Source organism: Peromyscus californicus, unplaced genomic scaffold, assembly GCF_007827085.1.
Source record: "Peromyscus californicus insignis strain IS unplaced genomic scaffold, ASM782708v3 Scaffold_13__1_contigs__length_99412109, whole genome shotgun sequence".
In the NCBI taxonomy this organism is placed as follows: domain Eukaryota; kingdom Metazoa; phylum Chordata; class Mammalia; order Rodentia; family Cricetidae; genus Peromyscus; species Peromyscus californicus.
The window spans coordinates 65768750-65792156 of record NW_026294424.1 but is presented as its reverse complement, the minus strand read 5'-3'; the positions used below and the strand labels follow the sequence as shown (position 1 = coordinate 65792156).

General features: G+C 40.6%; 1 protein-coding gene across 1 annotated transcript in view; it reads right to left on the bottom strand.

Moving 5' to 3' along the window:
• Atp10d (ATPase phospholipid transporting 10D (putative)) overlaps positions 1-23407 on the bottom strand; it is an 87952-nt gene that overhangs the window by 52068 nt on the left and 12477 nt on the right. The window contains exons 2-5 of the mRNA XM_052735097.1: positions 12440-12766; positions 10091-10285; positions 4597-4801; positions 2421-2506 (exon numbers count right to left, since the gene is read on the bottom strand). Coding sequence (XP_052591057.1) covers positions 2421-2506; positions 4597-4801; positions 10091-10285; positions 12440-12729 — 776 coding nt within the window. The 5' untranslated portion in view covers positions 12730-12766. The remainder of the gene's footprint in view (positions 1-2420; positions 2507-4596; positions 4802-10090; positions 10286-12439; positions 12767-23407) is intronic.

Here is a 23407-nt window from a genome sequence, read left to right as displayed (position 1 = left end):
ATTTAGAACAGTAATAGTTCTGATTTGGCTGAAATTAAGAATCCTGCTGGACACTGACAATTGGTGGCGGCTGAAGCCATTAGACGAAGGGCTGACGGGGAACTGTGTAATCAAAGGCGAAGGCTGACAGCGCCAATCTGGTAATGGGACATCGCAGGCCTCTGAGTTATAGGAAAGGAAGTGAGAGCCCCAGATTCTTCATCAGAGAATTGCAACCCGAAGTCTGTGGCTCTGAGGCTTTGTGACTCCTCTAGAATCATAAACAATATTTTGTATGGATGGATGCATACATCTTGGAGACAGAATCTGATTCGCTCAACAGATTCTGAAAGTGCCTAGGGACAGTTGACAGATAAAAGGGCCAGAGAAAGAGGTAAATTTGACTAGAAGGAGACAGTTGGCCAAACCCAAATATGGTAATTGCTTCCAGCCAAGATGGCCTCCACCCAGGGAGGAGGCAATCCACTCAGCCGGAAGTGGGGCCCATGACCCCATTTCTTCGGGTAGGAAAACTAGACGTCGATTAGCTAAAATGTAATGTGTAGGACGGACTTTGGTCCTGTTTTGAATAAGACAATTGTCAGAAAACATTTGCTTTTCTCATCAGCTGGAAAAATTTGAACAAATTCCTGGTACTAAATGAGATTAACGAATGGTTTTGACTCTCCTCAAATGTGATAATAGGCTTTGTATTTTTATTAATGTTCTTTTCTGCTCCAAGTATATGGTGACGTACTCTCGGTGAAGTGATGTGTCACAGGGCCGGGAAAGGAGGCAGGTAAGATGGTACCATGTTAGCGCCACTGTGAAATGGCCAAGGCTGGGGTGGAACCTGGGTGCTCATCACAATTTTATTTCCACTTTCCGCACATTCGGAAATGTGTGTAATAACCAGTTTCAAAGCTATTGAAGTAATTACTTGACTAAACTATGACAGCCACAAGAGTACAGGGCAAAAATCAGTGCAATATTTACAAAATCAAGCAGAAATCACCTTTCACACACTGTGGAAATGTCATCTTAATTTTAACATTAGATTCGGATGGTTGTCGAAGCAATGATCATTAGTCTATAAGCTGCTGTTGTTTCTTCCAAGTAAAATTTGTCAATAAACCTACTGCCCTGTCTCTCTGGGACTGCAAAGAAAATAAGTAAAAACCCTACAAAAGTTTCACTTTGTACAGAGAGAGATTTGGCCATTTTGCTCCCAGTTTTACAGACTTTGTTCTATCTGGGATCTGTGCACAGACGTCAATTCAAGAGGCATCCCTGAACCTAACCTAACTCAACTCCTTGGGTTGGGTTGTGAGTAGGAGCTTATTCTTTAACTCAAGCTCACATCAAACCTAGACTGGCTTCGAACCTGTGACAATCCTCCTGTCACAGCCTTCAAAATGATGGGTTTACAGCTCTTTGGTTTTATAGATGAGGAAGGTAAATCTAAGCATTTACATTGACAAATGGCATCAACAAGTTCTTACTGATGCAACATTTGCTGCAGAATCCTTACAGGAAGAGTTTTAAAACATAAAAACATCATCTCTAAAGTTCTTTAGCTAAAATCAGTTTTTCCTCCCTAGACTCCACATTTTCTTCATTCGTTCATGAGGGACGTTAGTTTTTCCTTGAATGTCTTGGTATGCTTTAGACGTCCAGGAAATGGGATCAGGACAATTTTCGTCTTTAAAAATAGGAGATTAGGTGGGAAATTTTCTCTAAGAATATGGCTGACTTTTTTCTTATAAAAACAATGTTAATGAGTATTAGTTGGCTCAGAGTAATAAAAAATCTAAGTGCTGGAAGCCAAGTTTGAGATTGGAAAAGACCCCAAATTACAGGTGTCTTTGCAAAGAGTTAAGGATGGCACTATAAGTGTTGAGTATGAATACTGCTATGGCTTCCCACACTCTTAAGGCAAGCTTCCAAATCAGCAACTCTTTCCAACCAGAATTGCACATCTGCTACTCTAATTCCCGCAAAGGGAACAGACCATCCTAGGATATCATTTATGTCTGCAGAAATATTTCCTTTCAAACTTTAAAGTCTCCTGGGTTTAATATGGAGCTCATGAAGGTGGCATGGTGATACATGTCATCTCAAGAAGCTGAGATAGAAGAATAACAAATTAAAGGCAAGCCTGGCCTGCATAGTAAATTAAGGCCAGTATAAGCTATGCAGTCCTCAAAGATATTCTTATACCACTGGAAGAGGTGATAGGAATATTTTTAGAGGGTTTTATTGTTTAGATTGTTTCACTATACACGGAGAAGAGCATTTATTGAATTACTTAGGTATACCACATTATCGATGGCCAAACTTGCAGTTTTTAATGATTTACACTGGATATGAATACACACAACCATTTTTGAACTAAGTATAACTTCTTTCATGCCCACAAAGGTAAGTTACACATCACTCACAGAAAGCCTCGGAATCTGCTGAGGTCATTGTTGGGACTTTCACATTCTACCCTACTGGAAAACTTCTCAGGATCAACTTCAGAATCCTAAAAATATTTTGCCAACATCAAAAAAGAGAAAAAAATTCATGATTAAGTCTTGGTATTTAAACACTGTATCATGTTGGTCAATTCTTAATACATATAGTAACTAAGGCATATATATATATATTTTTTTTTGCCTCCGAGTGTGTGCTGCAAACCTCCTAGGATGGAGAAAATACAGTCATAATTATGGGATTCATACCAGGAATCAGAATGACGTTAGAATGTTCATATGGCATCCATAGAAACAGGAGAGCTTTTTCAGATTAATCACGTGATGCAAGTTACATGTGGAAGCACACGCACGGCTCCCACTCCTGGAGCAAACAGTGTCAATAAGGTGTGGAAAATACTTTGTTGTCGGTGCCCATAACCTGATGGTTTGCTAGATTCAGAGCACGTGGAAATACCTGGGAGTACATAAGCCTTGGATCTCAGCCAAAGTTCATGAACAAAACTCCCAAGTAAGCAGGACATAACTATCTCACAAAATTCCCTAGTGGAGCAAGCAGACACTGTTATGAAACCAGTGGGGACGCGGGCAAGATGATGCTAAAAAATGAAGATGTGGCTTCATTAAGAATGAGTCACCAGCTCAGGCCTGGTGGCTCATGCCTGTAATTCCAGTACTTAGGAGGCTAAGGCATGAGGTTTGCTACGGGTTTGTTATGAGTTTAAAGCCAGCTGGGGCTATTTATTATTAGTGAAGTTCAGGCTGGCATGAGCTACAGATTATCTTCTCAGAGAGAGAGAGAGAGAGAGAGAGAGATTGGCTATTACTGTTTGAGTATATTTTTATGTCACTGTAGCAAATATGAAAAACACAAATTACATGATAATATGATTCAATTTGTTAATAATACCTACTGAATGTCTTTGATGTACTAGAATCTACATTATGTATGTTAACTATATTGACTAATTTCTTTTTCACAATCCAAAGGTGCTGGTGCATTACAATCTGGCCTAAGGACAACTGAGGGGACACAGAGGATCCAGTAAGTTGCCCAAGTTCTCAAAAGAAGCTGCGAATTACAAAGGAAGCAGCTGTGCTCATGCGGAACTGAACCCAAAGTGTGCCTGTTAGCTAGCCAACCGGCAGCAGCCTAACACACACTGAGTACTGTAATAGAATCCTAAGCTGTGCAAGATGTTGTCAGGATCATAGGAGCAGGGATGTTTATAAAATGACCCAGACAGAGAGCTCAGAGGCAGCTGAACCACAGAGGGATCTGCATGAAGATCCACAGATGGGAAGAGGGGTCCAATATGAGAAGAAATTGTAAGGTCCTCGGAGGCAAAACACAGTTTTATTTATGCACGTACAATGAAGAAATTCCAACTTATTAGTACTTCAGGTTTTAAAATAAAGACACTTAAAATTTCAAAGCCTTTACCTCAGGTGCTTCCAGACATGGAGAAAGGAAAATGATACTTAGCTATGAACGTGTTTTTCACATGAGTCAAACAATAATGCTAAGAAAGAGACATCATGTCCATGTCAATATGAGGAAGCTCAGACATAATGCATTTGAATAACTTCACAAGACCATTACTTTACAAATAAAAGGCACAAATCAGCGGCAGAGCAAAGATTTATTTATTCCAATCTGTGTTCAGCCTAATTTCCCTTATTACAGAAGATGTACAGCCTAGAAGTTAGTGGCATGACAAACCACAAAAGTTTTTTTTTTGTTGTTGTTTTTTTTTTTAAGCTTTGGAATATAGGTAATCAGACATTTTAGGAACAATGGTGAACACAGAAAATGTAAAACCCTAAGAGTAAGAAAATGAAATCAGCAGGTGATTATTTCTATTGCGAGTGAACTCGGCTGGGTTCCCCTAATGCAGCGCCACACTGGCTGATTGTAAACCAAAGAGTGTGAACTTCAAAGTCATTTTTATCCCATTATCTATAAAACATAATATGCATCCCCTGATATCTGAAAATGGATTAAAGCCTTCTGTAATTCTATTTTGCCCGTGGTAAAAATTAAATTAAAAATCTCTTTATCTACCCTGTGAAAATGAGCCCAGCCCTTTCCTGAGGAAGAAGGAATGCCCACAACCCCAGCAGAGAAGACGTTCTTTACCTGTTCTGCAAAGCCACGTACCACCTGTCTCTGCTTTAAATTACTCTCTCCGTCAAGGCCAGAAGTCTCAATGTGACAGATCCCATCAGGGTCTGTGGAGAAGAGCAAGACCATGTCTGCAGGGATGATCTCATTACAAGAGAGGCGAATGAAGTCCCCCACAGTGACATGTTTCCAGCAACAGTCAATGTACTTCTTTTCTTTCCTAAAATCGAACCAGGGGATTAAAAAAAAAAAAAAAAAAAGACAAGAAAAGTAGTAAGAGGAAACACAATTATTTCTTAAAATCTTAGTATGGAATTTACAACTTTTTGTGTAATGCTAATGGAGACACTACGGAATTGGTAAAGTCAAAATTTCACTGAAGCTTCATTTGGAAAATGTAGTTATTAAGTCACTAAAAGGTTCTTTCTGCTCTTTCTTCCCACTGTGGAAATTCAAACCCTTCTGCTGTTGGAATACAAGTCTAGAACAGAATTACAATTAACATTACATGACTATGTTCATATGTAGAACAGTTCTTGCACGCGATTCTGAGATCAGGTATCAAGGACCTGGAGCAGCGACAAGACATGTTGTCTGGTCTTAGAGGGCCCTGTGACACACACCTATGCTGGATAGTTACGGAAAACCTAATGAAATGCAATACCCCCACACAACATTAAATAGTTGTTCTACCACATTACCACCTCTAATTGTCACTCAACAGAAACAAAAGCAGCCTTCCATATCCACGGACTCTGTATCTGAGCATTCCAGGAACTGCAATTGGAAAATGTTCGAAAAGAAAAACATGTACTAAACATGTACTGACTTTCCTTCCTGCTGTCTTTTCCTAAAGAAATGGATTTAACAACTATCGATGCCGCTTTTGCCTTGTATCAGTATTCTGAATACTCTAAAGATTAATTAAAGCGCACAGGCGAACATGCATAAGAGCTGATGCTGCAACATATCATATGAGGGACTTGGGCATCTCTGCCCGTCTCCTGCGCTTCCCCACCCTCTTCCCAAACACTGACAGAGGAGTTTACTCCTGAGTCTGCAGCATCTGACCCCTTCCAGAAAGAACGGTAAAGTTTACCCCTTCTAAAAATATAATTTCCCATTCTATATTTTTATTTCTTAGTTAATGTTTGTATGCATGCATACTAGGCATTATGGCATATACATTGTGGTACACACTAACATTCAAGAGGCCAAGGTCTCAAAAATTAGTAAGTAAATAATTGCAAAGTTATTTATTTTCTATTATATTTATGGAGATAGAATTTGTATTCACTCCCTAGAATCCTGGGAGTTACTTATAATCTAATTTTTATGACATATTAAAAGTCTTTATATCATCAAGTTAAATGGAAAGCTGCCCTAGATTACTTGAATAACCTCTGCCATACAAACTACATCAGTTGGGTAAAGAAATGCTTAGTTTGAAGGGCTAAACAAATGTAAATAAGTAAATAGCTTTACAAGTGCCTAATGCACAATTCAAATCTAACTAGGAGAAATCTTTGATTATCTTAAGAATTTGTTAGTCTACAGAGAATGGCAAATCAATAATTTATTTTGTTTTATTTTCCCCAAATTCTTCCTAGTGTCGACATGTCTACTGAATTTTTCCATGGAGAGAAATAACAGAAAATTTAAAAAAATAGGTAGAGTTATACTTTGAAAGCTCAGTCCTATATGCCACACATACCTGGGAAAGGGATTTCTAGATATTCTAGAAATTTTATTCTACAGAAAATGAAGTCACTAAAGTTCACAAAAGGTGTGTCTCTACTTCTGTATTCTCATTCCTGTAACAGAGTAGTGGACCATTGAGTGGCAGCCTAGTTAGTGGTTAGAACAGACAAGACACCAATGGAAAGTTACTGAACTAATTCAAAGGATGGATGAGAAAGCTCGGATAATAAGGTGGTAGCAGGAGAAATGAATAAAAGATTAAATGAAGACATAATTAGATACCAGAGAGAGCCATTTCCTGACTTGTTCCATGTAAGCAACTTCAAGGATGACAGAATGGTTCCTAATTTGCATGATGAGGTGATAGACAATGCCATTCACTGTGTTCCTGTTTTTGGAAGCAACTATTCCATGTGGGGTGAGACAGCAAATTCATCTTCAGAAGTTTTTATGTGACACGAATTAGGTAGTTGAGGTATACAGCTGGTATAAGATTCTTATCCAGATGTTGTGAGTAAAGACATGAATGTGGAAGCGTGTGGTCCATAAAGAGCAAGTGGCAACAGGTAAGGAAGGATACAAGCATCCTTGGGTGAAAAGTCTTTAAGAAGACAGGGAAGTGAAAGGACATCCAAAAGGAAGTGATGTCATAAAAACCAAAGGAGAAGAAACTTTCAAAGAGGGAGTATTATTAGTCCAACTCTACAAAGGGACCCTGTTTTAATAGGGACCAGCACACCTATGGCATTAGCTCATCAGGAGGTCTGATGACCTCCAAGAAGGGTGATCACATGAACTCTGTTGAGAGGGAGAATGGAGGAAGAACTGTTGGTGACATTCACAGGTCAGAAAATATACTTGACCACTGAGGGTATGTGTATTGTATCCATGATTTGTTTAAACCCTCCTATTGTGTGGGTAAATGGTCCTCCCAAAGCCCAGGGATTGAAGGTGCCCCCCAGTTCATGGTACTATTGGGAAGTGGTTTAGCATTTAAGAGCTGGGTCCTTGTGGGAAGAAGGTATGTCATTTGGAGTGTGCACTTGAAGGGACTCTGGTCCTCTGTCTGTCTGTCTGTCTCTCTCTCTCTCTCTCTCTGCTTCCCGGCTGTCATAAGGTGAGCAGTTTTCTCTGTCACATGAACCTGACATGACAAGCTGCATCACCACGGGCCCAAAAACAATGAGAGCAGACCATGGACAGAAACTTCCCAAACTGTAAGTCAGAAGAACCCTCAATCATTTTAAGATGATTCTATCACGCATTTTATTATAATAACACAAGCCCAACCAGTCTCTAAATCTTTCCATGTTAGTCACATAGAAGACACTCAAGTTTGTTTAATGACTGGGTCTTATGACAACTCTAATGTCGTGAAAACTTTATGAATAACTTCTATCTTAAAGACAATCTAAAGTCATGTCTTCTGTATTAGTTCATTCTAACTTAATTTGGCTAAGACAGGGCTTAAATGTTTAATTTCTACAGTAGTTTTTGTTATTTTTATATGATATTTACCCACAGAAATGGACTACTTTGTGATAGACCAGATATTATGAATATCTACTTTGTGATAGGCCAGGTATTATGAACCAAATTTTCAGTCTGGAAATGTCAACACTCTTCTTCCAAAAGTTTGCTCCATTTAATAGCCCCATGTTTTCTTCCTAAATATTCAGAAAAATATTTTGTCTTCCATTATCTTTTTAATATTCCATGGGCATTTAAATCAGCATATGTAAATCAACATGGTATGGCTTCATAGCCTATTTTTATTTCTTTTTATCTTTATTGTTCTAAAGATAATTTGGGGGAGAAAACATAAAAAACATTATTTCTTCCATAGCTCTGGGCAAAAATAAATTGCCTAGAATATAGATAAAAAGACATCAAGTTACCCAGGTCTCTTATAAAATGCAGTCATGGAGTGATAAAATGGGTATAAATGATTAGAATAATGCATTTCATCACTAAATGTATATGCAAATCATCTAAAAAGGACCCCAGAGAAAAGGCTCTACCAGGTCTCCTATTGGGCAGTTAACATCTAGGAAACAGAGAAGCGCTATTACAAAGTCTCCTATGCTAATTAAATGACTTGCCCATGTGCCAAGAAACCCTCTTGGTAACCGTCATTAACCTGCCATCATAATGCTAGTGGCTAACCTTTACTTAGCTCTTAAAATACACTCATCACTGTGTTTGCTGTGTTGTCATTATATTCATGATGAAATAAATTGGACCTTTAGGTAGCTTAAGCAATCTGCCCAAGGCTACAGAGCTACTAAGAGGGGGGAAATCAAAATGATAACATTTTTAGGAAAATACAGAAACCAAAGACATATTATTGACTGTAAACTAGTGGTAGAAGTCAACAAGCATTCACACTTAAAATAATCTATACACAAAATGCACGCACACACATATATATGTATATATATATATATATAATATATTACATACGTATGCACACATATAGTGCCCTCCCCTTTTGCTAAATTTAGTGTCACAAAATCTGGATTTTGTCACTATGATCATCTTCCAGCTGGTGTCCAAAGGTCAGTATGGTCTAGCATGCCACCTCTCTGTCTCTGGCATTTCCTAAGTCCTCTAGGGTTACTGAATGACTCATGTTCTGTGGCTTTCAACTGCAAATCAGAAACTTTTACTCTAAAACTATTTTAGTATTTGGTGGCATGTATCAAGGTTTTTTGTTTGTTTGTTTGTTTCCTTCATAAATAGCATAAAAATTAGAAGCATTTTTTCACTGTTCAGGTAATCTCACATCATCTTACAATGATGAAAAATAATCTTTTCCTTGTTTTTTTTAAAATAGGTCTGTAAATAAATGTGAAAGGTACTGAAGAAGTCTAATTATGAACAGAATTCACAGTCTTTCAGACTTTAGCTTGAATGCCACATCTTCAAACAACCTTGCCCTAAACTTTTTCTCTTTGATTCTCATAAGAGAATCTCTCTGATTCTCACAAGTTGCCCTGAGCCATGCTGTTTATTAAGTATTCACTTACATCTAAAAAGAAGCACTTAGGAGCTCATATCAGGAGGATCACGGTTCAAAACTCACCTTACCCTGAGTTCCCTCTTGGATACATGGACTTTCTCTTTACATACTGCAAATGAAGTTATGCAATAACTGAATTTACCTGAATAAACCCTCTCCAGTGGATGCCTTGGAATGGCTGCAATAGGGTGTCTTGGGTTTTATGCACAAAAAGAATTCTATTCTGTTTTCACAACCCTTTCCTCCATAGATAACTGACTTCCCATATTCCATTCACCTTTTTATATCTATTCAAGTTTTCCTCTTTATCTTGATCCTCATCGTGGTTCTCATACCCAGGCTGGTAACTATCTTGCCTCAGTCTCCCCAAGTGCTGAGATTATAGGGGTATGTCACTGTACCCAGCTCTCAATCCAGTTCAAATCCGTTCAGTTCCCCAGTGACTGAGTCAGAAGTTTTGTTTTGTATTCTTTTTCAGGCCCATGATTGACAGCAGCTCTTGTTTCCCCTCTAAGACTTCAATTAAATAAATTGAAGGATTTTAAGAAGGGTTAAATAAAATCAATAATAACAACTAGGGGTGTAGCTCAGTGGTAGAACACTTGACTAATATGGAAAAGATTATGAAATCCTAGGTTCAATCCCTGGTACCAGGAGAGGAAAAAAGCAAACAAACAAAATACTAACAGCAGCACAAAAATGGTCCCGATCAGACGTAAGGGCAGAAAGACTAACATGCTTATAAATGACACAGTATATCCTTAGGGACACATGCATTCCACTTACCTACTGTAAACTTTGGTTATTAAATTGTTGATCTGCTTGTCGATTTTGTACTTCCGGTAGTCTTCCAAGCCATCTTTTATTGCAATAATTGTGAGGACCACCACCAGCGGCAGCATCGTGATTTCCTTCTGGAAGGCTTCTACCAAAGGCACCCAGTTCAGGACCACGAGGAACAGGAAATACAAATTGGCAGCCCTGTAAGCCAAGCACACCCAGGGAGGTTTGCACAAAACACTCCAAGAACTAAAATAAAGGAGGCAAGACTTGGGTTTCTTTTTCTTTTGCTTAAGTCAGTATTAGATGGTTTCCTAGGTCACAGAATAGGGAATTAGCAGAATCTAACAAATATGAAGTATTTATATCTATCCAGGACATTTGGCTGGGATCATCTTTGAATAAATATAAGATTTTTTTCCACTAAATATGTAATAGTGAACATTTGAATGGGATAGTCTCAAGTTACGTAACTTGTTGAAAAAAGGAAGTACTGTTTTCTCTTTTAAAGTTAAAAAAGAAAACCCAGGCATTCTGAGTCAACACATTAGATTCAGACAAGGCTCAAATCTAAAGGCTCAAAGTGAGCAGGGACACCTGAGATTTACTCTCCTTGAGAGTTTCTGTTTCTTTTCACACTATTTAGAACCATAGTACCCAGGGAATTCTTCTATCCCCCAAACTTTGCTATTTTATATATTCAGTTAAAAAAAAAAAAAACAAGAAATCTCAGTCCTGCATAGCTATCAGGAATTTTCCTTCTCCCTTCGACCGTGAAACTCCTTAAAAGCATTATCTATCCGAATGTCTCCTTTGTCATCGTCAATTTATTCTGTTTTGAAGTTTTCTTTTTTAACTGTCTTTGTTAGCTCTGTGGCTTCAATTATTTCTATATGGGTCCCATCCAAGTCTACAGCTCAAGAGAGAACACTGTAAATTCTGAAGTTAATTTACTCATCAAATGTACAGTGATTACAGTCTACAGACATAAATACCCATAGCCCTCAAGGCCATTAACCTCACAAACTCACATCTGCACTTTAAACATAACCACTATTCAGTAAATGTACATAGAACCTATGAAGTACAAATTGTGAGGATCTCTGGACTCACAGAAGCAACTTGGGCATTTCCAAAACAAGGAACTGAACAGCCCAGCTGCTTTTGGTCCTGCCTTTCCTTTTCCTGGTAAGTTTTCCAGTCATCACAACATGTCCATCTAAGACTCTTCTCTTCTGCTTATTTTCCCAAGGCTAGATTATAACGCATGTAATGGGCCATCCTTCCATTCATTCCCATGCTATCATAAGCATAGGTCTCCCTGACAGCTCACCAGGGTATATGCAGCGGTATCCTAACTGTTACTTTTTCTTCAGTGTATTTCTAAGGCCTTTCTTTTGCTCACCCGACTGCCTCCGTACAGACACAAGCATGGTTTTCTCTTCTTCAGAACCATGCCTGCTGTATGGAGTTTCAATTCTCTATTCTGACAGCAATACTCCTCTGGTGGGCTAGACCCATCTTTGCATTATTTCCTATTGCTCCCCTCCCCAGGCAGTATCATCTCCCAGGCTTCAAGCGAGGCTTCTATGCTGAGGTCTTTGTGCTTTCACTGATACTCCTTCCTCTCCATGAGATATGCTTTGCCCGTTCCTGGGCAGTAGACACCCCACCCTCCATAGTCACATTAAGTGTCACATCCCCTTCTAGTGTTCCATGGACTAGTATGATTTCCCTTGAGGCTTCCACTCTGATTGACAGCACTTTGTAAACCCACTGTGCCCTCTCACTGTTTCTACACACACATAGATAACCTACAGAACCTATGGGGAAACTAGCAAGTTATACCTGCATTCTCTTCCCTGGCCAAGACCTCAAGTAAGCTCCGATAAATGCCTGTTCAACTCAATTACATCACTGCCTCACTTAATACCATCTTATTACATTTGCTTAAGAGTCCCTTTATTTTTCCTGTTATCAAGTAAGAAAATCTGCAATTAAAACACAACATTGTTTAATAGAAAGGACATTGAAGCAAGCCAGGGAAGGCCCAAGGCTATGGCATCCACTCTGCGGCTTGTCACTGGTGTGGCCTTGGCTGAGCCACAGACGATTTCCTATCTGAAGATAACAGATAACATCATCTTCTCTGATAAACAGAAGACATCCTTCCAACTGTTAAGAACCGTGTGAACCCTAGGCATCCTCACTCCAGCCCAGACTTGAATCTAAATTGCCTTGGATGAGCTTATGGAGCACATAGGACTATGATGAAAGTGGGTGGGTTGGTGGGCATTTCAATAGAAGAATGAGGAACAGTCTGAAGTTTTACTTTCTCTGAAAGTACCACAGTACCTGTGAAACTGCTCGAATAAGTTTCTTGGCACAAAATTCAGAAGTGTGTACTTGGTTGTCCGTATTCGGTTGTTCACGTAGGTTCCAGAAAACCTTTCATACTCGTCTCTGAAGCACTGAAGGTGAGGGATAACCACGCGGTGCTTTCCTGCCGGCTTGGGGGTCTGCGGGGACTTGCCCCCACAGACGAGCAGTGAGGAATAGTTGTATGGCCTCTCATCTTCATCCTGGGTTCTCCCACTCGTCAGCCGATGCCAGTGATGTCTGGCCCACTGAAGAAGCTCAGTCATGTCCAAGATGCAGGGAGACCCAGGCGGTGCAGGTGATCTAGCAAACAAAAACACACTTCCCATAAGCCTCTGTAGACTTGTAAAAGACAGTACAGTTTTCTATACCAGAAAAATACATGGCTTAGTGTTTTCCACAGGTAATTGCGGATGTACAGCTCATCACGGCGACTCCTTTTAAACCAACTTCTTGCTAAGGCATGCACCTTCCTCCTCATGAAAAGACAGCACGCACAGGCCTTTCCATAACTTGGAGTAACAACCTTGGCTTTAATGTATGCAAGTCTCTTTGTTTCTCTGGTCATCAGCTTTTTCCTTTTTGAAACTGGACTATGCATACATGTCAGGAAGTTGTCCTGAAGCTTAACTGAGTAGCATGCAAATGATCCAGCCTAAGGCTTAGTAGACAGTGAGACATCTACGTGGATCACAAACATGGCTACAAGTCCTTCCCACCTGTGTTCATCAAGAGGTGACTCTTTCTTTGCCTGATGAATATCTTTCTCTACAGTGGCCACGTGCCTCAGTCTGGCTAAAGGAACAGTAGAAAACAAGACACAGCAGAAGTCTGGAAAGTGTGATCAGGGTGCTCGTTCTTACTGCTCCCTGAACCCCTTCACCACCACTGTGACCCACTTGTACCAATGCTACTGCGCATGTGTGGCTGAGGCCACCGGTTGTCAGCTGACCACGTCAGGGCACTCAGATGACAATCTAGAACGAAGAAGAGCAGGAGTGTCCCCAGATGAACTGAACTGAAAACAGCCACCTACCAAACTGAGTCCATCAAGGTTCTGTGCCAAGCTCTGAGTGATGCATAATCCCATCCTCATTTTCTTTACTTTGAAGTTTTCCTAGAAATTTACTGTTGAAGAGGAAAAGCCTAGCATTTACTAAGAGCTTACTATATTCCAAACACATTGCAAAATCTTCTGCGCACATCATCTTACTATTCAATCAATTAGGCTGAAGAAATGGTTTAGTAGTTAAGACCATTGCTGATCTTTCAGAGAGCCAGAGTTCAGTTTCTAGCACCATGTCAGGTGGTTCACAACCTCCTTTAACTCCTGTTCCTGGGGACCTGATGCCATCTTCTGGCCTCTGTGGGCACCCACATACATGTATGCATGTACACATGCACATACATAAAAATAAATATATTTTTAAAATTACATCAATCCTATAACACAAGTATGCAGCCTATTTAAGAGTTCATTGCTATTGTACCTCATTTGCCTATTTTAGAGGACATGACACTTGGAAAATGTCCCCCAAAATTCATAAAATAGGTAATGAGCATGTCATTGAGCATGCCACAAAAAGTCCATAGGCCTTGATTTCCATCTTGATTTATCAAGGTCATCGTTTACAGATCCACACCTAAGTTTCTTAGTTAGGAAATCTGTAATGTGTCCTTGTCATCTGAATTGATAATATCTCAAATGAACTCTGATTTGGGCATCTGCAGATGTTATGGGAGGAAACTGGGGTATGTGTTGATACTGTACTAGGCTAGAATCCAGACACCATAAAGACCTGGAGCCCTTTCTCCGAGAGCTGAGGGTCTAAGTGACCTGATAGGCATGTGCATGCCAAAGGCAATCCTACTGTAAACCCTATTTCAGGTACCGTTGTCCTTTAGGAAGAGTATTCAAGGAGATTTTCCTTTCTAAGCTTCACTCTAAGTTTATAACGTGAGTACTAATTCATTTTTCTAAAATACTATACTAATCAGAAGTTAATTGTTTTCCCCTAAGGACATTGAAATTAGACTCAATTTTTATGAATCTAAAATCCTAAGTCATTATCCACCAACATTGGCAGATCTGTCTTGATTCTCCTCGTTCCAAGGATCAAAATTTGAACAATTCATTCTTGACAGCACATTTGTTCCCCGTGCATTGGGCCTTACACAATCCAAGCACTACAGCTACTTGACATCATCCTATTCTCACATTTACAACAAATACACTGAAACACGAAGAAATGACTTAAAATCCGTTAGATCTCTTTAAAAAGTCACCCGAAACAAAGCAATGAAAATAAACAGAGTGAAAACATGCACATATTCATCCATTCATTTTGCAGTACTGGGGATTGAACCTGAGGCCAGGCACATGCTATACACATCCTAGGCAAGCATCCTACCTCTAAGCTGGATTCCTATCTATTTTTTCAGAGATTTCATTTTTTTTTAATTTTAAAGTATTTGTTGTTGTATTAAATGTTTTTCTACTCAGCACAATTAAACATTTCTTAATAAGTGTTAATGCATCTAATAGATACTTCATTACAGATCTGACATATGCTTGATAAGTACAGCACATACATATTATGTCAGCCAAGTTTTATTTATTTATTTATTTACTTATTTTTATTTTGCAATACAGTTCAGTTCTATATATCAGCCACGGATTCCCTAGTTCTCCCCCCTCCCACCCCCCTCACCTTCCCCCCAGCCCACCCCCTATTCCCACCTCCTCCAGGGCAAAGTCTCCCCCGTGGACTGAGATCAACCTGGTAGACTCAGTCCAGGCAGGTCCAGTCCCCTCCTCCCAGGCCGAGCCAAGCAACCCTGCATAGGCCCCAGGTTTCAAATAGCCAACTCATGCAATGAGCCCAGGACCCGGTCCCACAGCCTGGATGCCTCCCAAACAGATCAAGCCAATCAACTGTCTCACCCATTCAGAGGGCCTGATCCAGTTGGGGGCCCCTCAGCCATTGGTTCATAGTTCATGTGTTTCCATTCATTTGGCTATTTGTCCCTGTGCTTTATCCAACCTTGGTCTCAACAATTCTCGCTCATATAAACCCTCCTCTTTCTCGCTAATTGGACTCCCAGAGATCCACCCAGGGCCTAGTCATGGATCTCTGCATCCAGATCCCTCAGTTGTTGGATGGGGTTTCTAGCATGACAATTAGGGTGTTTGGCCATCCCATCACCAGAGAAGGTCAGTTCAGGCTGTCTCTCAACCTTTGCCAGCAGTCTGTTGTGGGGATATCTTTGTGGATTTCTGTGGGCCTCTCTAGCACTTTGCTTCTTCCTATTCTCATGTGGTCTTTATTTACCATGGTCTCCTATTCCTTGTTCTCCCTCTCTGTTGTTGATCCAGCTGGTACGCCTATCAGAATGGCTAAGAGGGGAGAGGGGAGAGAGGGAGTGCCTCATCAAGGATCACCGAGGCTTGTGATATTTTAATGTCTAGCTTTTGGGGATTACTTAATCTAAAGCAGGCTTTCTTAAACTTTCCATTCATGAACCTTTCTCCCTCAAGAATCCTTTTATGAGACCCCCAAGTATACCAGTACATAAAGCAGGTATGCAAATCAAACATTTATGGATAATAGATGCTAAGACATTCTTTTAAAACAGCCAGTTTGCATACTAATAAGGTGAGTGCACTTGCTTATTTTTATGTAAGGAATTAAATCTGAGCTGAATATTTGGCACTGAATGTCATGGAGCATCTTTGATCTTTTTCAGTTATAGCTCATAATTGTTAATGCCCAGGACGCTACTTTTCCTAAGTGCATAACCCAAAATGCCAATAAGACCACTTTAAACATTGTTGAAAATTAATAAAAAAAAAGAAGTTATGAATTTGAAAGAGAGCAAGGAAAGATAACATTTGAATAAGAAAAAGGAAGGAAAATGATGTAATTATATTATAATCTCAAAAAAATGAAAGAAACAATTTAAGAAATTGCTAGAAATTCTGTCCTAATCCCAAGACAGAATCTATTTAGTGATTTTATGTGTTTTGAAACACAAGTCAGCAATTCAAACAGCAATTTTAAAAATCAAACATCCAAATACAATATAATCCAAAGATAGACTAATGGGATACTTACATGCTTAGAAACAATGGTAGGGAAACATAAAAAAAAAACAACAACAACTTTGTTTTCCATAATTAAACCTTACGTTTCTATACCAGCAGAAAGCTCTTACTTAAACACTAAGTAAAGACACTACATAGCGTACAGCAGTCCCAGATCTGAACCCAGGTGTTTCAGCCCTCACTGGTCCTGGATGACGTGACAGCCCGCTCTGTGCCACGGGCACCCTGGGGGGTGTTCAGAACCAGGGCTTGCAGTGAGACCGATACAAAACGCAGGCGGACGCTGCCAGGAGCACCTCAGGTGTATCGCACAGTTCGTTTCGGTTTGGATCATTCGCGCTCACACACATTTTATCATTACCAGTCTGGTGTTTGCAAGCCATGTATTCATTTACACAGCCACACACGGAGTGGCAAGCCATGGTTTAACGAGCTGTGATCTAGAAGTCGCAAATCAGCTGAGTCTAGTCAGGCACCGGGCTGCCAACGAGCATGTTCTTGTAGTTTCTTTTTAAGAACACAGACAATCGGCATTTTAACATAGAGATAACGCATTAATAATTGGCTTCTCCTAAACGGGAAAGTAGCAGAACACTAGCACACATTTTTGTGAGAAGTTTTTCATTACGGCCCCTTGACTCCAGCCCTCCGTTTCCTAGTTCATCCATTTGAGCTAAAGTTGTAATAAGCAGTTTGCTCACCCTTTGTTACTCTAAATCCTCCTGCTGTGTTGACGTGGGCTCACGTATTAACCACTGGATTTGTCAGCCATCTGACCTACAGGAGCCATCTCTCCACCTCAGTGTGTTAAAGAGAAAGTAGACGCCACATAGATCACAGGACACATGGTAGATGAAAACTTGGCCTTCTCCTCCACACTTTCACTGTCTGTCATCTCTTTGGCCATCCCTAAGCAGAGGCTGGAACCTGTAACTCACTGAGGTGAGTTACAAACTCCAAGTGCTTCTCCTAGAGTATAATTTGACTTGCTTGAGTCTGAGTACATACTCTGTTCATTGTACCTGTAATACCTGGGAAGGAGCCAACACTGAATATTCACACCAATGTCGCAAAAGACAAGTGTAACAAGAAATGACCTCTATGCTACCCAAACTCATCCCGAAACATTCTCTCCTAAGCTCATTTCAACCATGTTTGTGAACTGGCTGCGTTCTACTTGTTCTGTTTCCCAAGCTCCCATGATAAGACTGCTCCAGGGCCTGGTTAATCAGGCTGCCAGGTCTCCTCCCAGGAGACTCTGGTCTCAGGGACCTATACTGGAGTGCATGCATGTGTAATTTTATTAGCACCCCAATGACTTATCAGTAAGGCTGAGAGCCTAGAATAACCTCTGTACTCCTGCAAATCCTGTTCTCTCTTACCAGAGGGCTGGCCAAACAAAATATTCACCACACTAGCCCCTGCTGAACTCTGGCCAAACAAAATATTCACCACACTAGCCCCTACTGAACTGCTGACCTGTTTTTAGCTTGACTGTGCAATGGGAGAGACTGGGAAGAGTTCACACAGGCAGAATGGCAGGGCATTCCCTATTCTGCTCCCACTTACAACCCTAAGCATGGCTCTTTGTACTTGGCAGTGTGTTGCAAATGGCTTCCTTTTTCGATAAGCAATTGCCCTCCATGTGTCTGTTTAGGGCTTGGCCAAAGCTAGATGATCAACAAATATCTGTTGATCATTGCACTTTTATAGAAAAGTGGAGATACTGGAAAAGTAGACACAAATTCAGTACCGCTGTCTTCCTCTTAGAAGCAGGAATGAAAGTTTGAGGAATCAGAGGTTATCAGTGTTGGCTTATGATGCATCATTCCACCAAGGATAGAAGGAACCCGCCCCTCCAGGTCTGAGAAACTCTTTCAGAAAAGCACAGATTCCTCTGCTATTGTGTCGATAAGATCAGTAAACAGTGTAGCAGTGATTAAGGACAGAGAGTGAGTCCAGGGACCAATGTCCATTCCTGGTACCTCCCTCACCAGCTAACTTTGCTCAAAGGGTTGTTGTAAGCATCAAATGACTACTTCAGTTCCTCAGAAGAATGGGTAACCCTTTACAAATGCTAAGTAAGGGTGAGCTCTTACAGTATTAGCTGAGAGTTTGTATGTGTAGATGATAGTAACAACCATACCCCAGATACTCGTCTCTGTTTAATTTTTTAAACTCTAACTCATGCTCGACCACTGGTTGCATTCATCTTTCGGTGACTTTGCTCCTCGGTTACCTAGAGGGCTTTCTAAGCAACTAAACGGCTAGGGATAACAACACCCTCCTCCTCCTCCTCTTCTCTCTCGGCCGCTCCCAGGGGCAAGCCTGACACCTGGAGACAGAAGCTCCATAGAACAACTGAATGTGGAACACTTGTAAGCTATTTTTCAAGATCATCATTCCTAATGCGAAAGATTTAGGCATAGTCCCCAGTAGCTGATTTATCACTGTTTTCTGCTAACAACCCGAAGTTCCCATGGTAGAGGTGGCCTCATTCACGGATAGGCACTCAGACCTGAGGATTAAGAAAAAACATTTTGTGGTGGCATGGGCAGGGGAGAGATGCAGTCTCTCTCCCTCCCCCGCCCCATCAACCCCTGAGGCAGGTGGGAGAGCTGGTCCTGAGGTCATAAGAGCGAGGTTGCTGTTCCTGACCCCCACCAGCTGCAACACTCGGGAGAGCAGGCCCTGCACCTTGCCTGGGCAGCACAATAGAGCCAATCCTGTTGGCGGAGGTATGGGCGAGCCAGCCGAAAGTTGTGAGCATGAGAGAGCTGTCCTCATTACTCATCTGTCATGTGGCAGCATGGGCAGGGAAGAGATGTACCCCACACCCCTGCCCATCAATGCTTGAGGCAGGTGGGAGAGCTGGCTGTGGGGTCATAAGAGCAGGAGAGCTGGCCCTGCCCCTCATCAGCTGCAGCACTTTGGAGAAGGCCCCTATGCCAGGCCTGAACAACACAGTAGAGCTGGCCCAGAGGGTGTTGATGTGGGAGACCTGACCCTGAGGATGTGAAAGCAGGAGAACTGGCCCCACCCCTTGCTCATGGCTGCAAGGGGTGAACTAGGCAGGGCCATGCAGGAGAGCTCACTCTGGTTGTGAAGACAGGGGAGAGCTCATGGGATGACCAACCCTGCAACTACCCAGGCCTAGAACCAGGGTTATGAGTTGGCCCACCCCAACATCTACCCCATCTGTTAAGCATGTGAAGGGACTGATCCTGCAGACCCAAAGCTGCAGGATCTCCATGACACAGGACAACAACAGGATATCCAAGAGGAGTTCCAGTGAGGGCCCAGCATCAATAATGTAGCAGAAACCAGAGGCCTTGAACCAGAACAATGACTCTTTGCAATGAACTCCTGCAAGTAAAGACACATGGATAAGAGGGTTTACTATGTGACTCACTGTGTCACACTGCAGCTTCCATGATGAGACTGATTTTTCTTTTTTCTCTTAAATTTTATTTTATTTTATTTTGGGGGGAGGTTGCAAGGGCAGAGGGAAGATAAGAAGGGACAGAGAAATGAATGGGATGGAGATGCATGATGTGAAAGACAGAATAAATTTTAAAAAAAGCAAGTTAAAAAACAAAACAAAACAGAAAATGTCATGGATATAGCGAATCACCACCTCTCAGTCTTCCACCAACTTTCCTTACTTCCTTAGAAGTACCGCTATTCCAAAGTCAGTGGGTATCATTCTTACATATTTTAAAATACAGGTTCACATATTTTATCTACAAATAATACATAGTATTAGTTTTGTATATTCAAAATTTATGTAGGTGGAGGAATAGGGGGACAGATTTGATCAAAACACATTATATACATGTATGAAATCCTTGAACAATAAAACAATTTTTTATGTTTTAAAAAAAAGAAAGAAAAACAATTTTAACCATACAAAGAAGTGGGCACTTAAAGTTCAAGGATGATCGGTTGGGACCAAAGAATGTTTATGATATAGGTACTCCTCTTTCCTGAGCTAGTTTCCTGGGGCATTGTTTTTCTAGAAGAAACACACACACACACACACACACACACACACACACACACACACACACATCTTTTACTACTAAACTATAGCTACATATAGAGCTTATTAAAGTCACTTACTATACACAAATCACTTAAAAACACACTAAGTTCTCAAAACTCCGTTTCCCTTGGTGAATGTTTAATTTGGCAAGCTGGAAGCAGGAAAGATTACCAAAAGGTAAATACAGGATAATGAATTCCCTTGGGCCCAGTTAGCACTTGAAAGTTTCGGAGGTCACCCCCAGCCGACAAACAACTTCAAATACACACATGAGGTCATTTGTCTAAAAGACAAACACAGGTTCACATACAGTCACTTCAAGGCTGTCTTTCTCAGCATGCATCTGACTCTCCTGTACCTTGGCCCATTGGTTTCTGACCCAGCAGGTCTGGGATAGAGCTAAAAAAAAAAATCTGTTTAACAAGTTGGCAGCTAGTGCTAAACATGCCATATCACACATTGTTGGGAAGCCCGTTTTAATTTAACATAATGACCAAGGCAATATACTAATAGCTTGACAGTTGATACAAATAGAACCTCATTGACAAAGGCTGAAATGAACGAAAGTGTAGAAAGGTCAAGTTAACACACACATACCACCAACACCACCAGCACCACCAGCACCACCACCAGCAGCAGCACCACCACCACCTCCACCTCCACCACCACCACCTCCACCACCACCAACAACAACCACCACCACCACCATCACCACCGCCACCATCACCACCACCACCACCACTACCACCATCACCAAGTTAGTAGGTCTTAATGATTAATTCTATAGACTTAACAATATTACTTCTAATTTCAACCACCATTCCCAAAGGCTTGGCAAGGAAGAATGACGGACCTTCACCTTGACAGAATTATACCCTTCTTTTTACAACCTACACAAGCAATACTAACAAAATATCAAAGTTTTTCTATGCTGCAAATCAATTTATCTATCAGGTTTAATAGTGAGTATTGAGAAATGTGCAGCAAAAGGTTTCTAAATATGAGACAGAAATTCTTTCATAGAAGGTTCATCTCAGGAAAGTTTCTTGGCTGTACATCAGAGACAGTCAGGAACTGAAGCAGAGGGTATTCTGGTAAAACTCCAGCTTGTTCCAATCTATGTTATCTATGACCCAGTTTTCAAACTTATGCTACAAGAGGCTTAACTCTCAGGGAGACGGATTCTTTATCTTACGTGCCATGGGAACAAAGTGAGATTACTTGATATCTTGGTGGGTTTCTTTGCTGTATCAGGTACCATATTGGCTCCCTCAGCAGTGATTATCTTGTTACCTACGAAAACAGTTTCTTTCCTTCGCCTCACATATTCTTTAGGAAAGAAGATAAGCATAAAACATATCTGGGTGTATCTAATGTAGGGTTTTGCGATGACAAGAGCCAACTTATTCCACACGAAAGCTGTGGCTCATGGGTAATGAAACTATATTATCCATTTTCCACACTCGGTAAATTGGATCTCTTGAATGAAATAAACTTGGACTTTTAATGCTATGTAATATTTCTTCATATTGAACTTTTTGAACTAGATCCCACGTAGACATGCATATCCTACATCTTAGGTATATACATGTGGCCAGGCAAGGGGACTGCCTCACTCAAAACATAGTTATCAAGTAATTACTTTCATAATGAGTGATCACTATCACAGAAGGAGGTGTTAGGTAAGGTTATAAAAAGCTTAGTCATACTTTCACTATCCTTCTACGAGGGAAATGTTTATGATAGTTTTGTTATTTTTTTAAGGGCCCTAAATAGGAAAAGGCCAAGTCAGATCACATGCATTGCCTTATACCTTGTTAGAAATGAGTGCTTAAAACTAAACTCATTCCATTCCCAACTCATTCAGGGAACCTGCCCTGACAGCCCACCAAGTGCCAGACACCAGGGTGATGCTTAGGAACAGACAGAAAAGATTCACGTTCTGTATCAGGCTAAGGGAAGCTCCCACCCCCAACATACACACAGATAGACACAACGTGAAAATGACCCACGCATTTATATACCCTTCCTGATAAAGGGTCAAATTAGGCTTTCCAAATAAACATGTTTATTTTGGAAAAAAAGGCAGAGGAATAATAAATGACTGAAGTACCTATGAAGATGTATTGTTTTATACTAGAAAAAGCCTCTATTTTTTTTTGTTTCCAAACACATCAAAGTTTCTTCAATTCTTCAATGGGAAAATAAAGTTTTTACACTAGTATACTTATATATATACATATATATATATATGTATATATATATAAAACCCATGTACACATATCCACATGTTATGCCACATTTATATATGCAAACATATGTAAATTCATGTATGTAATAAATGTGTGTGTGAGATGCTGAGTTTTATAGTCACAGTTCACGAATGCTGGACAAGTATTCTACCGCTGAGCTATAGCTGACTCAATATTTTGTGCATAGATATTTCTCAACTGATGATAGGGTGATGGTCTGGTAAAACCACAGCAAGTTTAAGATGCTGTAAGTCGAATATAACACACCAGAGCCACTGAGAACCGTGGCTTAGTCCCCTTTCAGTGTGCCCAGCACATTTACACTAGCCTAAAGTCGGGCAGGATCATCTAACACATCTGTTTCTCAACACAGTGTGGAGCATCTCTGTAATTTACCGAATACCTATATGCACAGAACGCTGGCAACACAGCAGTGCCCTGTGAAAGACCAGTTCTTTATTCATGTGTCTATGGCTGAGCTGGAGTGGCTGCTCGCTGCTGCTGCTCAGCACTGAGAGAGAATCATATCATGCATTTCTCTA